At 31.1% G+C, this 16,120-nt stretch overlaps 1 protein-coding gene across 1 annotated transcript; it reads left to right on the plus strand.

The window, feature by feature from the left end:
• The first annotated feature begins 12,427 nt into the window (after nt 1–12,427).
• LOC108720653 (uncharacterized) lies at nt 12,428–15,785 on the plus strand. Its single transcript, XM_018444775.1, has 5 exons — nt 12,428–12,551; nt 12,894–13,020; nt 13,699–13,748; nt 14,221–14,338; nt 15,685–15,785. The coding sequence occupies exons 1-5, from the start codon at nt 12,498–12,500 to the stop codon at nt 15,783–15,785; spliced, it is 450 nt and encodes a 149-aa protein (XP_018300277.1). The 5' UTR covers nt 12,428–12,497.
• Nucleotides 15,786–16,120: the final 335 nt, after the last annotated feature.

Raw genomic sequence — 16,120 nt, forward strand, 5'->3', positions numbered from 1 at the left:
CATGAAAAATAATTAGTTTATTAGCATCGGCGCTCGAGCCGAGCACTTTATCGTCTGAAACATTGTTTAAATAATTTGTTACTCGCAAGTTTTTGGTACCAAAATGTTCCTTGGAACGTATACTATCGAAATATACCCGTTTCCGATTTTGTTCCTAACCTTAACACATGAAAAATAATTAGTTTATTAGCATCGGCGCTCGAGCCGAGCACTTTATCGTCTGAAACATTGTTTAAATAATTTGTTACTCGCAAGTTTTTGGTACCAAAATGTTCCTTGGAACGTATACTATCGAAATATACCCGGTTCCGATTTTGTTGCTAACCTTAACATATGAAAAATAATTAGTTTATCAGCATCGGTTTATTAGCAACAAATTGCTAAATTGTTTATTTCGAGAGCAACTAATTCGGACGAGGTCGCAGTACCAATTTTAAGCGAGCAACAAATCTTTTATTGATACTTTACTCTTGTTCCGCCAGCACGTTGAGGCTTCTCGTTGTTATTTACACTTTTTCAGTATGTAAAGTATTAAAAAAAATGTTATTTCGGCAGCAACAAATTAGCAACAAATTAGCAACAAATTCCTACGTTATTTCTGCGTAGATTGGCTTTGTTGTAGGTATTGTTCCGCTAACTGAATCTTCCTTTAGCGAAACATCGTTTTTTTAAAATAAACCGACAGAGCAACAAATTTTTTTCTTTGGCAACTTTTTAGCAACAAATGAGCAACAAATAAAAATGTTAGTTAGAATCGATTCCGCTCATTTTGTTCCGCTAACTTATAAGACGTGCTTTCTTTCTTAATGATATTTTAACTATTTAGAAAAAACGGGAAAAAATATCTTCTCTCTCTTGTCTGTTTTCTCATAAAATAATAGATAAAAATATTATAATTTTAAGATAGTGATATAAAAAAATTGCGTGAATATTAACTTAGTTATTCTATATAAATCTATTTACGTATTGAAATTCTGTGACTGTCATTAACGTCCATTAAAGAATTTTCTTTGTAGAGTAACGTAATATGCGTTTGCTAAAGTCACACAACATACAACTTTCTGTTTCATTTCATTCGTGTTCTCGCTTTAAAACAAACGTCTACCTTTTACTTGTGAGTAAGAGTATCTGCCTCACTTTTGGTCATATAAGCCATCAAGTACTCGACGCATTAAGTGCTAATGGAAAGCTGTCGGAACTATCTGACGTAACTTCGAAGATTTTCGCAGTCGTTGCTGCTTTTGTTTCGCGCCTCCGTTGCATCCGCGAAAGTCGCGCTCTTACGAAACCCGACGTCTGCGATCGCATGGCGGAGCGGAGCCAATAGACGTAGAGACAAGAAGGTATCACTTATCGACCGCATTTACTCTCGAAGGAACGGAGGACGGGATTCTCAAGTGAAAGTTAGCCGATAGTGGAGAGAGAGGAACAAAGTAACAAGAAGAAGGAAACAGAAGAACAAAAAGATGCTAGGAGAGCTGGAAAAAGAGAATAAATATAACAAGATCCGATCCGTATGTTTCCAATTCATCACACACTCCGCACTTCGTATACAAACGTATCGCGATCCTAATTAAAACATTACTATTTTATCATGCAAAGTGATAGCGACGATTTCTCTCAATGCGTTTAGATGCTGCGCTTCTCACGACAGCGACAAAGACGAAACGAATAAATGAGTTGAATCCGAGAAAGAAAGTGTCTCGGGAGAAACCTCGGCAAAGATATATCGAGATTCAATTAACACAGCAACCGAAAGACTTTTTGTTTTTGTGACAAAGCATGCGAGAAGATTACTGTTTCTTTATTCTATGCAAAAATTCTTAAATTTTTAACATTAAACGCATATAATCGAAACGATGAATATATTATAAAATGCTGACATTGCAGAACATTCATATTATCGAGATATATGTTTCTTGTAACGTTTAGCACCTTCAATACATAACAAATCAATATACTGTACATTCATTAATTAATTAGCAATTCAATTAGCATATTATGCACGAGCAAATTTTTCTTTATAATCTGTATATCGAATATAATTACCGCATTTTACAATTAATATTCGTCAGTGCAAAAAATAAACATGTACTTATAATAGGGGGAGTCCGGGATTTGACCATATAGAAGAGTTGAACCACTTCAAATATCTCATTCAAATCATCAAATATTTCGGGACAAGCAGTTATCAAACCGTAACGTACGGATCATGTTATTTTGATTTTATATTTCTCGAAACGTGATAAATAGTTACCGGCTTGATAACTTCGCACGAAATTTGAACGAAAAATTTGAAGTAGTTTAATTCTTCCATGTGGTCAAGTCTCCCGGACTCCCTCTAATCTAAGAATTGAAATGTATAACGCTTAGGAAATTAGCTAAATATTTGATTAAATTTTATTAACGTAAATATAAAAAAGTATCTTATGATTAAATTTAATTAGACTTTATTTAATTTTAGTGAAAGCTTTATGTAATCGTATTAACGTTAAAAATTAGAACTAATAATAATTACTAAAATTAATAGATTCTAGTTATAAAAATATTGATTCAAAATTTTTTTGAATTAGATTGATTGATTTTTTTTGTCTTTGATTAGATCAATCTAATCTTTGATTAGATTGATTAGACTGCATATTTTTTTATCATAGCATAACATTTAGCATTATTTTCATGAAAGTCACGCGCAAAGACGATAAAGAAATGATATAAAAGCAAAATGCATACTGTCATCATTTTAATCGTACTTATTGCCATTAAACCTACTGAAGATAGAACGTGCCAGCAAGCATGCGAGCACGTGCTGCGGATTGCAGATAAGCTACAAAGGAAAGAGAAGATTCTTCTTGGGGCTTTATCCAAGTTACGTTGAGATATCCTTAATAGATAAATTAAATTAGTAAATTGCTACAACAAATAAACTAGAAAATTACGTTGCAATATCATTAATAACAAAAGGAAAGATAAAATTATCAAGAACCAATAAAAGATTACTCACGCTATAGATTATTATTCAGTTTGTGTCGCTCGTATACAGTCTCTCTGGCGTAATTTTCGTTTACTTTCCAACTTTCATTTTCTTGAAATTGATTAACGTTTTGATGTTAGATTTTCCCATTTGTAATCTCGAAAAATACTAGCTAAATCTAAAAGTGACTCACTGTGTCTGATACTGACTGGCCAACATATCAAGAACCGGTTTTTGAATTATTAATAGTAATGTTTGCGACATGGTGCTTTGTGATCACGGTGAGCGTTCTTATTTTCGGGATAATTAATTATAATCTTAAAGTTTTTTGATAAATTAGTTTTCCATATTCTCTATATCGATATTTCCAATATTTCCTTTCTTTTTTCTTTTTCTTTCATTCTTATTTGGGTTCAATTTCTGGCATTTATATTCTCGATGTTAGGGGAGCTCACCATGACAATTTTTATTCACAGTTTATATATGTTAGTTTGTGTTGTCTCTGAAGAAGGCTCAAAAATGAGCCGAAACATGTAAGCGCGTTTAGTAGAATAAAGAAGTTTTACGCTTTATATGGATGTATTATTTGCGCGACGTCTTCTGCGCCTGACTCCTATTGCCCTTATTCTTTCCAATTTCTTTTGATCATTATTCAATTATACCTACTACTAATTATTATTCATTTTCTCTGTATTCAAATATTTCAAAGTAAATTCTAACAATGAACAAAAATATGTTCTTAATCAACTTCATAAATATAGTGAAATACTTAGTAAATTGAATTGTTGAAAGAGAAATGCATGTGAATTTTACGCTAATAATGAACTTTATGTTAATACTGTGGTTCATGCAGAACAGAAAACACATTAACATGTAATTATGTGCGAAACATAATTAATGAACGAGATAATAATGATTAAAGATAATTGTGTATATTTTATCACGATTCATTAAAAGCTCATTGTATGTAAAATGTCTCTGAAATTTACTTGTTGCTGTAAATTATTTGGAAATTAAAATATCGAATATCACAATTGCTATAAGCGCAGGAAAAATAGTGTATATAGGCACAAAAAGAAATCTTTAATCGTCTCATACTATAAAAACTTCTTTCGCTAACAATTTCAAGTCTTAAATCTTGATCTCCCATATATTCTCGAAATTCATTGCAATCCGAAACTTTTCTAGAGACTTTTAAAAGATTCATCATCCCCTTTGTATCTCCACATGCAATTAAAGAGGAAGCTTAGGGTTCTCGTTTCAAAGCTTCTCTTCTCTTATACGTTGTCTTCTTCGAGAAATTGCAAATGCTTCCTCCTGGCTTAACGTTAATTGAAAATTAAAAATTAAATTTTTACACAGTCAGACGTTGGATTACTGTATTAATACGGCATTATATTGAAAAATTCTTGCCCTAATTATACAGCACGTTCTATGCTTAAATTTTTAGTACCAAGTTAACCAAGTATAAAATATACAGGATGTTTGATGTATGATTATTTGTAAAATTATGTAACAAAAAAGTAAAAGCATGTTACAAGCTGATTTTTACATTTTTTCTAAGTAATAAATGAAAAATACGAACGAAAAATTCAGTCAACACAAGTTGTTATACAACAATGTTTGTGTTCGTGTTTATATTCTAGTTGAGTTCGAGATAATAAATAACTCCGTTAATTTTTTGTACTATGGCTCCTATTCTATAACTCTTAATAACAGTAACGACATCGTTACATTATCATTGCGTAGGTACATTTTTTGTACATATAGGAAAAATGCTGCTCGATGACAATATAACGGTTACTGTCGTTAAACGTTGTCAGAATATTTCGTACAACAATAAATTAATTAAAAATTTGATTGCGTTGAAATCGCTCGGAAAGAAAACGGTGAAGAAAGTCCTACGACTCACATCGACAAATCTAATTTCTCTCCTCTTGAATTTTTCTGTCAACTGTCTGTTTTCCAAGCGCGTGATTTTGAAAAATTCTCTTAAAATAAATCGTGTAAAGTTTACATAAGCGTTATACGAATATGCTGGAGCAAATTATGAGGTGAGCTCTTTTGAAACGCACGAGTTAGCGTAAACGTGACAGATTTTCCACTTATCCGCTACATTATTTTTCACGTCGCTCAGAGGCACTGTCTGACATCTCTCAATTTAAATATTGTAACGGCACTTCCCATTTCCATTTCGCTCGCGGTCATACAAGCTAGTCGGAGAGATAACACGGGGACGATCCCCGGTGTGCCCGAGTGATGGTAGAATGGAAGAAAGACAACCGGGTGTAGCATGAAAAAAAAAGAGTTGCGGGCTAAATTACGACAGTGTCCATATTTCCCTCGCGTTTCCCTCGTCCGCCTGTTTCCCTGCGGCCCACGTCACTACCACCGTCACAAACACTCTTCACTCCCTCTCCCTCTGTGAACTCTCGTTGCACAGCCGTAAATACTCGATCTTTCAAGCCGCTTGCTCAAGCCGATCCCACGAGACAAGTGGCGTCCTTTGAGAGATGCAAATAACCGGGATATTTCCGGCTTATAAGTGAATCGGGAACTTATTATTTCTCATTTTAACTCTTTCGTCATAGTATACATATATACAGTGAGAGCAAAAAGTATTCGTACAAGGAAATTTTTTATAAAAAAAATCTTATTTGTAGAAAATAAACATTAATTAGCAATTTTATACAATAAATACATTCTATTCTAATATAAATAAACGAGCCTCGCATGTATTTCTGATTTTAGAAGTTAAATTTCTCGAATGTACGAATACTTTTTAAGCATCCAAACAATACAATTTTTAATTTTTGCTTATTTTTCAGATGGTACATTTTCTATAATTAATACACATCTTTTTAGTATATCTAATTTTAAGAAACATACATCTATTTTATTCTTTATGAATAAATTGTTAATTATCCAACAAGAAATTATCGTCAATTAAACGAATTAATCGAATCGATGTCAAATTGGTGTTGAAATCATCGTATCGATATAGATTCAACATCAGTTTGACGACTCATTTCTTGTTGGATAATATTTACTTTTTAAAAATAAAATTTTTTTTAAAAATATTTTCTCTGTACGAATACTTTTTGCACTCACTGTATACAATATGTATGTTCAGTATTTTATTTCACATGCTAAAACAAAAAAAGGTATTTATTCTTTTTTAATAATCATATACTTCGTTTTTATACAAAGAATAGCCTAAAGATGCTCATCCTAAGATAACGCGCTACGTTAATAGAAAAGTAACATAAAAGTAAAAAATTAGCATTTTTGAGATAATGGAAGGAAATGGACCCTAAAGATAAGACCTATATATTTTTGTTGAAAAACGACACATTTGTAGCTCATTTGCTTATATGGAAAAGTGCTGATAAGAAAGGAAATTACTAGAATTGTTCGAATTTTGAAAAAGAACTCATAACATAATTTTAAAAAGTACAGTAAAAATATAACATGGAAAGAAAAATGAAGATAAAAATTACATATTTACTACCTCATTAAACCTGTTTTAATTGGAAACTACAAAAAATGCTTTACTGAAAAGTACCAGAAATTTGAAGATATGTTGCTTTCTACCAACGCGATTATTTAGCCAGCAACCAAGGTTAAAATGTTAAAAATACTAAGATGCAAAAAACATTAAGAATAAAAATCTTTAAATCATTTTAATATATGTGTGAAAATTTTGCACAGTATATTAAATTTGTCCAAAATAATTTTGATAATAAAAATAACGTAACATAACGAAAAATGTAGTAACATTTAAAAATACTATATTAAACTCAAAAAACGTAAAGATCATATTCTTGGTTAAAAAAGGAATACACATTTTAAAGGGATATGATTTTATTTTATAGATTCTGTTTTTCTTACGATGGCGATATTGCATAGAGAAAAAAACCAATATTAAAATTCTTTATCGAACAGGAGGCGTTGCGTGGTTAAAACTTGTATCAATGTATAGGGTGCGATAAAATCCCACTGTGCTGTGGATATTGAAACCCCCGGTCAGTGTTTTACCCCTCTTAATTGCGTCGCGATTTGCATACGCCCTTTTTCACTAGCGCGGCAACGAGATACGGTTGGGTAGAGCGAAAGAGGAAGGTAAGCAGGCGAGAGGACGAAGCCAAGCACATAGATCACGTACAAGGCAGATTGCGGGGTACGGACCAATCGCGGAATCAGGTACACGTGCAGTACGAGACGGTACACGATAGGGATACGTCTTATTATAGAACCCACGGGGTTCCACCTAGCGCTTCTATCGCGAGCGGGAATGGAGATACCACTGAAGGATAGAACGAGGATGAAAAAGAAAGAAGGGATGTTTCACGGTAGAGAGAAGGAAAAGGAGGGACCAAGAGAGAGAGAGAGAGAGAGAGAAAGAGAGAAATAAAAGAAGGATAGAGAAATGGGAACAGAAAGAAACGGAAGGACAGAACGAGAGATCGAAACGGAGACAGAGAGAAGTTAACGATTACGTTGCGAGGGTCTGTTGACCCGCGAGGTCAACATTGTTACCTTCATTATTGGTACCTAGAACCAACTCTTTTCCCTGTCTATCTCTCTCATTTCGTCCATTTATCCCCCTCCGCCATTGCGACGATCAGAGACACTCTTTTCTGAGTGATACTTTGTACGCTTACATAGTTGCGCCCCGAGCCAACAGAGCAGTAAATTTTCACGCGCAGCACGCACACGAGAGAGCTGTCCTTATATTTTCTCTATCCGTCCCGCGAAACTGATACCACCGTGCGCGCTTGGCGCGCTATACGATACAAAGTACCTAGAAAAAAAGCGCGAGATGAGAGATATACTTGCGCTGCCGTGCGATTCGTTACTCCCTTCTTGCGCTATGCACTCGCGGAAATTAATACCGGATATTATGGCGTTACCGTCCAATCGGTAGGCACGACAAAGTATCCACCACGATGGGTGTAATTGCTAATAACGTCAAATAACTTCCTTGAAGTGAGATATACATACATATATGTACATGTACATGAATTTAATCAAAAATATAGTACAATAGTCAAATAAATTTATTATTCCTAAAAGATAATTTACAGATTGATTAATGGGTTGCTAAATAACATAAATTCCTCCTTGAAAGTTACTTCAGAAATGACCTTTTTCAAAGACCTTTTTCAAAAATACCTTACTTGAGAAAATATTCAGCCGTCCTGGGACTTATTTGACACCCTGTATAATATATATATTGCTATTACCTATGTGACAATCTTGCGTTTCGCGAGTTTTCTCCGTGTTTAGATTCATTCTTGGAATGCCAACGTTTCGTGAACCTTGCAGTTCACTTCATCAGGGCGAGGAGCAGCCTGATACTGTATCAGCTAAAAGAAGTATAAGATTAGTTTAAATGTATCCTCCTCGAGAGAAAAGGAAGAAAGATGAACTGGTGCAAAAAGAACAGGCCTATAGACGGCATCCAACTTCGTTTTTATTTCTTCACACGTTTTTCCATCCAAAAATAAAAAGCGAATCACGAATCGATATTGTTCTTTTTCCATTGTATCGGAAAACATCAAACATTCTCACTACGAATTGCTGTCAAATTAAGACTATTGCATGAATCATTCTGAAAGTTTGTATGGCGTCATTTGAAAGATGGTAGTACACGATGGTAATGCCAACTTGCATCAGCAACGTCACCTGTCTTCAAACACGGGTACCTATTGATTTGCCTTCGTACACATCCTTTATTGTCTCAATTAATGCTATACTTAATTATCAAAATAAATTGCTATTCAATTAAATATACTCTAGAATCAAATAAACATTTTGTCTACAGTATCTTATTTTGGTTAAGTCAAACTTAAAATCATCATAATAATTTAACAAAATATATTGTTCTTATTACAATGATATTTATTTGCACGTATTCGACCGCAGCATTTTGTTGAGTCAAATAATTTTTTTTTCATGGAACAAATTTTTTTTCTCAATGTAGTTTCATAACGCAAGAACATGTGCATAGGTAAGTTTTGAATACGAAACAAAACGGAAGATAGAATAGTTGCAAAGGCCAATGCAAAATTGAGTAAAAGAGACAAATGTAGAATTATGAACAAAGCTAACGCGTTTCCACACATCAATTTCGGTCACACGTGCCCGCCCGCGCATCGATCGATTGGCCAGCAATCGCTTCAACCTGATGGCTTTCCGTCAAAAGTTATCGTGAATCGATTGGTAATTACTCTGCTCCACCGAGTAGAATGATCAAGCTACACATGTGATTGATAATAAGATATTATTTTCTCATGATCATTAACGGGAACTATTTATTTCCTGTGTACTCTTCGACGCACTTCATTAATGTTCATTACACCTAAAGCGTAATAGTATAAGAAGAAAGAGCGAGAGAAGAAACGGAAGATATGTTTTCTCTATCTATAATCTAATATTTACAAAAATATTTTAATAGATACATGTATAAAATGAGATATAGCATACATATACGAATTTTAAGGGTGTTTATAACTGGCTATTGTATGTGAAATTAAATTAAAAAATTAGAAGACAAATTACAAAAAATATAATTAAAATAATCCTTTATGGATCATCTGTGTATTGTCTACTATTTCAAATTGTTCCCATTCAAAGTTCATTACTACCGCGCGCACGTTATATGGAAAAAGTATTAAAATAATTATATTTATTCTCCAAAAATTAACAAGAACCATCAACATAATTAAAAACAAAATAAACACGTAAATGGGATTATCTTTTTTTTTTCAAATATTCTGAAATATAATAATAATCTGTATATTCGCATTACAGTGCACTAATACAGCAATATTTTGGATATACAATATATATTGCGAATTTAATTACTTGCATAATACGATCAAATGTACTGCTTATGTATTATTTATTATTATTTTGTATAAACAAGTAAATTATTGTTAAATCATGTATTATCTCTATTTTATAACTTCAGGATCTGAATGATCTTATTGTATGAAAAAACACAAAGCTTACACAAGAGAGAATTTAAAATATGCAAACAGTTAATATTGCATTTCTTACTGTTTAAAAGAATATTTTATTTATAAAAAATAAAGACTTTTTTCGTATTTACAGAATAAATTTACTAAGTTTTATGTACAGGTAATCTTATTTTAATTTCTCCAGTCAATATCTCGAAAAGTAAGCAAGGTAAATGTAATATAAAAAAATGTTTCAGATGAAAATAGAAAGTGATTGTTGAGGAGCTATTTTGGACTTAACGTTGTTTGTTTTTTTCTAAGTAGAGGCAACAGAAAGATATGAAGGTCATCTCCATTTTTTTAAATGGAATTATATATTTTGTTTACATAATATGATTTCTCTAATGCATAAAGTAGAGATATCAAAAAACCACCAACAGTTTACGAAATATTTCATGCTTTATTCAAGCACATTTTGACATTAAATATTTATTTTAAAAATTATCCATTTTGCATACATATTTTTTTAAAGCAACTATGTATTTTCTTTGCACCAATTGATTCATCTCATTATTCTATTCATAAAAGTATTAAGAATCATAAAAAATTTAATAGTTTACGAGATATTTAATATCTCATCTCAATATAAAATATCCCGTAAAGTATTGGTTTTTTATATCTCTACCTTAATACTTTTATATGCAGAGTAATTAGGGGAATCATATTATGTAAAAAAATTATATAATTCCATATAAAAATTGAAGGTGACCTTCTTATCTTTTTGACGCCTCCTTCTAGAAAAAAAAAACGTGATTCAAATATATATGTATATAAATTGAAAAAATATATACATATCTATATATTTTGTTTGCCCGTAATGCAATATTTTTGCGATCTGCATGACCTCGGAAAACATGTTTTTTATGTCTGCGTTCGTGTTTGGCTCGGAATGGTGCATATTTTTATTTTTTATGTTCCACGTGTAACTTCGCACGTTTTCTACTTTCTATAAAAAGTAGATGAATACGTAACAAGTCAAGAAAGGCAAGCATGCTTGACGCAAAAATATGGTTCTCCCTTCTAATGATCTTTGGTAGATCCCGCGGCAATAAAGATCGCGAATATGTTTCGAGAAATATCGATCGGCACACAGCCGAGTCACGAGATCATCGATCTGACAAAAGCAAACATGAATCACGATGGTTTGCAGCCGCGTAAGGCGTTCCGTTCTTCGTTTACCTTGGAACGCTACATCACGCGGTTCCTCGCCGCGTTTTATTACCCGCCGTTATTGTTAGTTGTATGTTTCTCGCCGGGGGCATAATACCCAAGTGGAATCGAGCGAGGCTCTTAGAGCGGATGATGTAAGAAGGTCGTTAATTATTTTCGGCCCACAGGTACCACGGCGTAGAAGAAGTGCACGGGCTGCGCTCGCGATTTATCCATGGCGCAACGAATACGTGATCTATCATAGTGGGTAAGCCTGGATTTTTTAGTTCCCCTAAGCCTTATCCGCGTCGTATCTCCGCAGAGTCCGGTCACAAACGTCTTCCCATTCTATCACATAGCATTGCCGTATTTCTTTACAGTAGTACATTTTAAAGGCAACGTCATTGTAAATAAGACCAGTCATATTAACGACTGGTCATATTAAGTTGATTGAAGTTGATCATATTAAGTTGAACTATAATTACCACATCGTGCTACAAAAAAATCTAACGTGTTTATTATTTAGCTAAACACTATGTATATTTCTGTGTATTTTACCACTATTAAGTATTATTTTTGAAAAAACTTTTAAAAGAATCATAACTGAATAGCGATGTACAAATTTTGCAAACATATTGAGATAAAAATCCATAAATCATAGTTCGATTTATTTAAATAAAGTTCCTGTGTAATTTTCTGTATTTACATTACTGTTTCGACAAGTGTTCTTAAAGTCAGCAGATAAATTATTTTTTAAATATTTTATCCTTTAAGGAAAAAAATGCAAGTAAAACATCAGTTGATATTCGAGAGCTTCATTTATTTTAAAAAAGTTTTTATGTATAATTTTATATATATATATATACCATATGTTCTAGTAAAAATTAAAAAATAAAATCTCTTAACATTTATCAAAAAGAATAATGCAGAAATTGTAGAACAAACAAAAAACAAAAGAAAGTCTAAATTAATTTCAGAATAGTCGGAATTACCTGCTTCACATGTTAAACGTTATATAAGTTTTATTTTGCATCATTTTTATACTTGAAATAAAAATTGACTTTTCACAAAATGAAAAACACATTAACGCACGCAAAAATCCAGCACACTTGTTTATACGAAATAAAAAGGACGTCATGTCAGTTTTACAGATAGGACAATCAGCACATCTGTATAAACGCGATAAATAACGTGCAAGTAGTATTGCGTTGTATAATTTGTACAATCAAATTAAGTATCTATATATATCATATTCGAAATATCGACATGTCAGTAGCGGTCTTGGAGTGTGCTGTAACGAACGTACGAATTATTACATCTTACAATTACAATTACATTTCAGGATAAACGAAATGAAGATTCTAGTGTTCGCTACATGTATACTGGTCGCCGTCGTAAGTACATTAGTAAGTAAGACAATTAGTGACAAATAATCTTCTTTAAAATAACCGTATATAAAAGATTCGATTAACCCTCAAATATATAATAATATAAATTATTAAATAAATTATTAATATGGCTCAATTAGAATATTTATAAATTTCATTTAAGCGTCAATTCAAATTACATATCTCCAAAAATTATTTAAATTCCAGATTTAGCAATTCATTAAAATATTAGTGTTGAGTAAATCTCCATTTTTGAGTATTTCTTGTAATAGTTGTTACATAATAGGTTATTATTTACAGAAAAAAATATAGAGTAAGAAATATAGAATAAAGATGTACTAACTTTTTTGTGCATTTCAGTCAGTCGGTGATGCGATGATAATCGATAATATCATAAATAATTTAATATCAAAGGCAATCGACCTTAAAGATCTGATTAATTTTCATATGACGTTTGCACAATGTGTCGTAAAATTGGGTTTATTGAGTAAGTGTTTTAATTAAATAAAAAATAATTATTAAATATTTTATTAATATGTTAAGTAAACAAAATAATAAAACAAATCTACATAATTTACGTCGTCATTTAAAAAAATTATCATCACAGCTGTCATCAAAACTTTATGTTTTAGAATTAAATCTAGTGCTTAATAAAATAGCACAATGTAAGATATTTTAATTCCTCTTTTATATTTATATGTAGTATATATACATATATTTGAAGTATTATTTTTACAATGTCGTACATTGAAATACTTTTAGCAATTTTAATTTCGTTATTATTGTTTGCACTATTAAGTAGTTATTATAGTGTATTTATCATAGTGTATTTATTATAGTGTATTTAAAAAATAATTTATAGTATACAAAAATAAATATGTGTGTATGTATAGTTATGCTATACTCTTAATTATTTTATTTAGAGGAGAAGGTGGTATTATGGTCAGTGTATTGTGGCCTCCCTTAATATCATATGTATATATTTTATATATATATATTCAATTATCATAATCAAATTTGTCTCTGAGAAAAAGAGAGAGAAAGCTTTTTGTAAAAAATTCATATTCCGCGATTCAATATCACTTTCAAAAACCAATTCTCTAGGAATGACTATATACTGCTTCATGCATCTGGAATTGTGTTACCTATAATTCATATATTGCAGAGATAGCCAGCCCCGAGATACCTTTCTGTGTAGCAGAAAAAAAAAACTTGGTAAGTATTATAAATATACGCGTATTCAAATATTCACACACGCGCACGCACACACACACTCGCGCGCGCACGCACCCACGCACATATGAAAAAAAAAAAGAGAAATAATTAAATCACATAGACAAAATTTATCTAAATTCTAATATAGCTCACATTCCGCTAAATTAATCAAATCAAGTTATCAAAATTCATCTAAAAATACATACAATAGTAAATAGATAATTAGTGCATACATAATTGCATTATCAGAATAGTATGTGTGGAATACAAAAATAAAAGATTATATATATTTTGTCTTATATCTTTTTTATATATCTAGATTTTATATATCTAAAAGATAAAAGATTAAAAAATCTGATCATATATCAGATATCACAGATATACATGATTTAATCACATAGATATACATATTATAAATACATTTAAACTAAATCTTATACTTTTTTTATTTAATTATATGCTTCAATTCTAGCTCGATGAAGAAGGTGGAATAAAGTGGGATGATACGCTGGATTATTTTACGACGATCATTCGTGACAAGAGTAACATAGATAAAATGAAAGAGATATTACAAAAGTGCAAAGAAGAAGGTAATCAATATTTTAATAATCATATAGAGGGTCCGCCAAAAGTCTCTAGCTGGCTGAATATTTCGGAAAATATGCATTTTTGAGAAAAATGTTTCAGACAAAAGTTGTAGAGTTTAAAAGATCTATTCACTGATCACATCCGCTTGACCTTGAGTGGCGCCAAGGTCAGGTCAAGGTCAAATTAATTTTTTTAAATGGAACACCCTATTTTTGATGCCAGAATCTAATAGGCGGCTTTTGGCGGACCCTGTATATGTATACATAGTTATATACACAATTAATACAAAAAGTATTCGCGCGTACAAGGGAGATATCTTTTTAAAAAGATCTCATTTTTAAAAAGTAAACATTAATTAGCAATTTATTAAGAAAGAAAATATAGATCGCATATTTCTCAAAATTTTATCTAAAAAGACGTATAATAATTAAAATATACTTATTACCTTAATTATAAAAGAAGAAATTATATTATTTGGACGTACAAAAAGTATTCGTATAATCAAGAAATTTAGCTTCTAAAATCATGAATAAAATTATTTTCGCAAAGCTTTATTGTTTATAACATATTAAAAAGTATGTATTGTTAGGTAAATCAGGTGAAATTATTCGGCATGGATTACGATTAAAATTATTCAATTCTCTAGAATAATTCCCTTTCGATTGTTTTTTAGTAAAAACAGAATAATTCCGAGCGGAATCCATTCCAAACAATTCCATAATACATCCTCTGAACGTACTCTTTTTCTTATTGTTAATAAATTTTTTATCAATAGGTGGAGACCGAGACTAAGTAGGCACGTTTTTTTTTTTCATTTTGAAATTTTCAGTAACAAAGTAAACGATTTTAGTCAAATGATCATTAGCGTTTTATAGAGTAATTATAAGACTACAAGATAGCAATAACAAGTTTTGGTGTTTGCAACTTCATTTCATTCATATACACAAAAAATGATGTGATTCGGAAAATGAAATCTCAAAAATTACTTTTGACTATCAAAAACACGTTTGATTATCTAAACATAACAACGCGGCACCTAAACTAACCAAACTTCGTTGGTAAAGAAGACACGAGATGCTATCTACAATATAAATTGGGAACTCATAAGATATTTTTGCCACTCAAAATTCAAATGCCAGCTTAACTGGTGCCCACTTACCTCCGGTCTCCCCTATTCATATTTTATACAAAAATCAAGCATTTTTTAATATAAAAATCTGCTCCGTATAAATACTTTTTGCATTTATTATATATGAAATCTGCCTTATGTGTAATACATATGCAATGTAAAATATGCATTTAACTTATAATGCTTTAAAACAAAATGTTAACGACCTCTTCTTTGTAGGCAATAACTTCGAAGGAAGCAAGAAGGAAAAATCCTTCAAATCTATAGAATGCGGAATGGCAATGATAAAAGTCATTGGACGAAAACTAATATTGCTATAAAATAAAATTATAAAATAAATATTTTCTTAAAATGAATTTTTTAATGTAAAAAATAATATATAAAATATATATGTATATATAAAAGTTATATATAATATAAAATATTTAAATTTTCTTATCATTCCTCTTTGGATATAGATATTTTTTATAGATACACAAATTTTTTAAATACAAAAAAATTAAAACGGGAAACAATTTTAATAGTTCGTGTAAAAAGAGTATACTATCCCTGGTAGAAATGTATGCAGTTTTTCTAAACACCTATCCAATTACTATCTAATATTACTGTATTCGCATTAGTTGTATCAATACTGAGTAGGAAATGGACAAGAACT

The sequence above is a fragment of the Mycetomoellerius zeteki genome, unplaced genomic scaffold (assembly GCF_001594055.1).
Source record: "Mycetomoellerius zeteki isolate Tzet28-1 unplaced genomic scaffold, Tzet1.0 scaffold155, whole genome shotgun sequence".
In the NCBI taxonomy this organism is placed as follows: domain Eukaryota; kingdom Metazoa; phylum Arthropoda; class Insecta; order Hymenoptera; family Formicidae; genus Mycetomoellerius; species Mycetomoellerius zeteki.

Bases quoted from the DNA above. Each gene is read 5' to 3' on its own strand.
- LOC108720653 (XM_018444775.1), top strand. From the start codon at position 12,498: ATGAAGATTCTAGTGTTCGCTACATGTATACTGGTCGCCGTCGTAAGT. The intron at 12,552-12,893 runs GTAAGTAAGACA...TGTGCATTTCAG, and splicing joins TCGCCGTCGTAAGTACATTA to TCAGTCGGTGATGCGATGAT. The intron at 14,339-15,684 runs GTAATCAATATT...TCTTCTTTGTAG, and splicing joins ACAAAAGTGCAAAGAAGAAG to GCAATAACTTCGAAGGAAGC.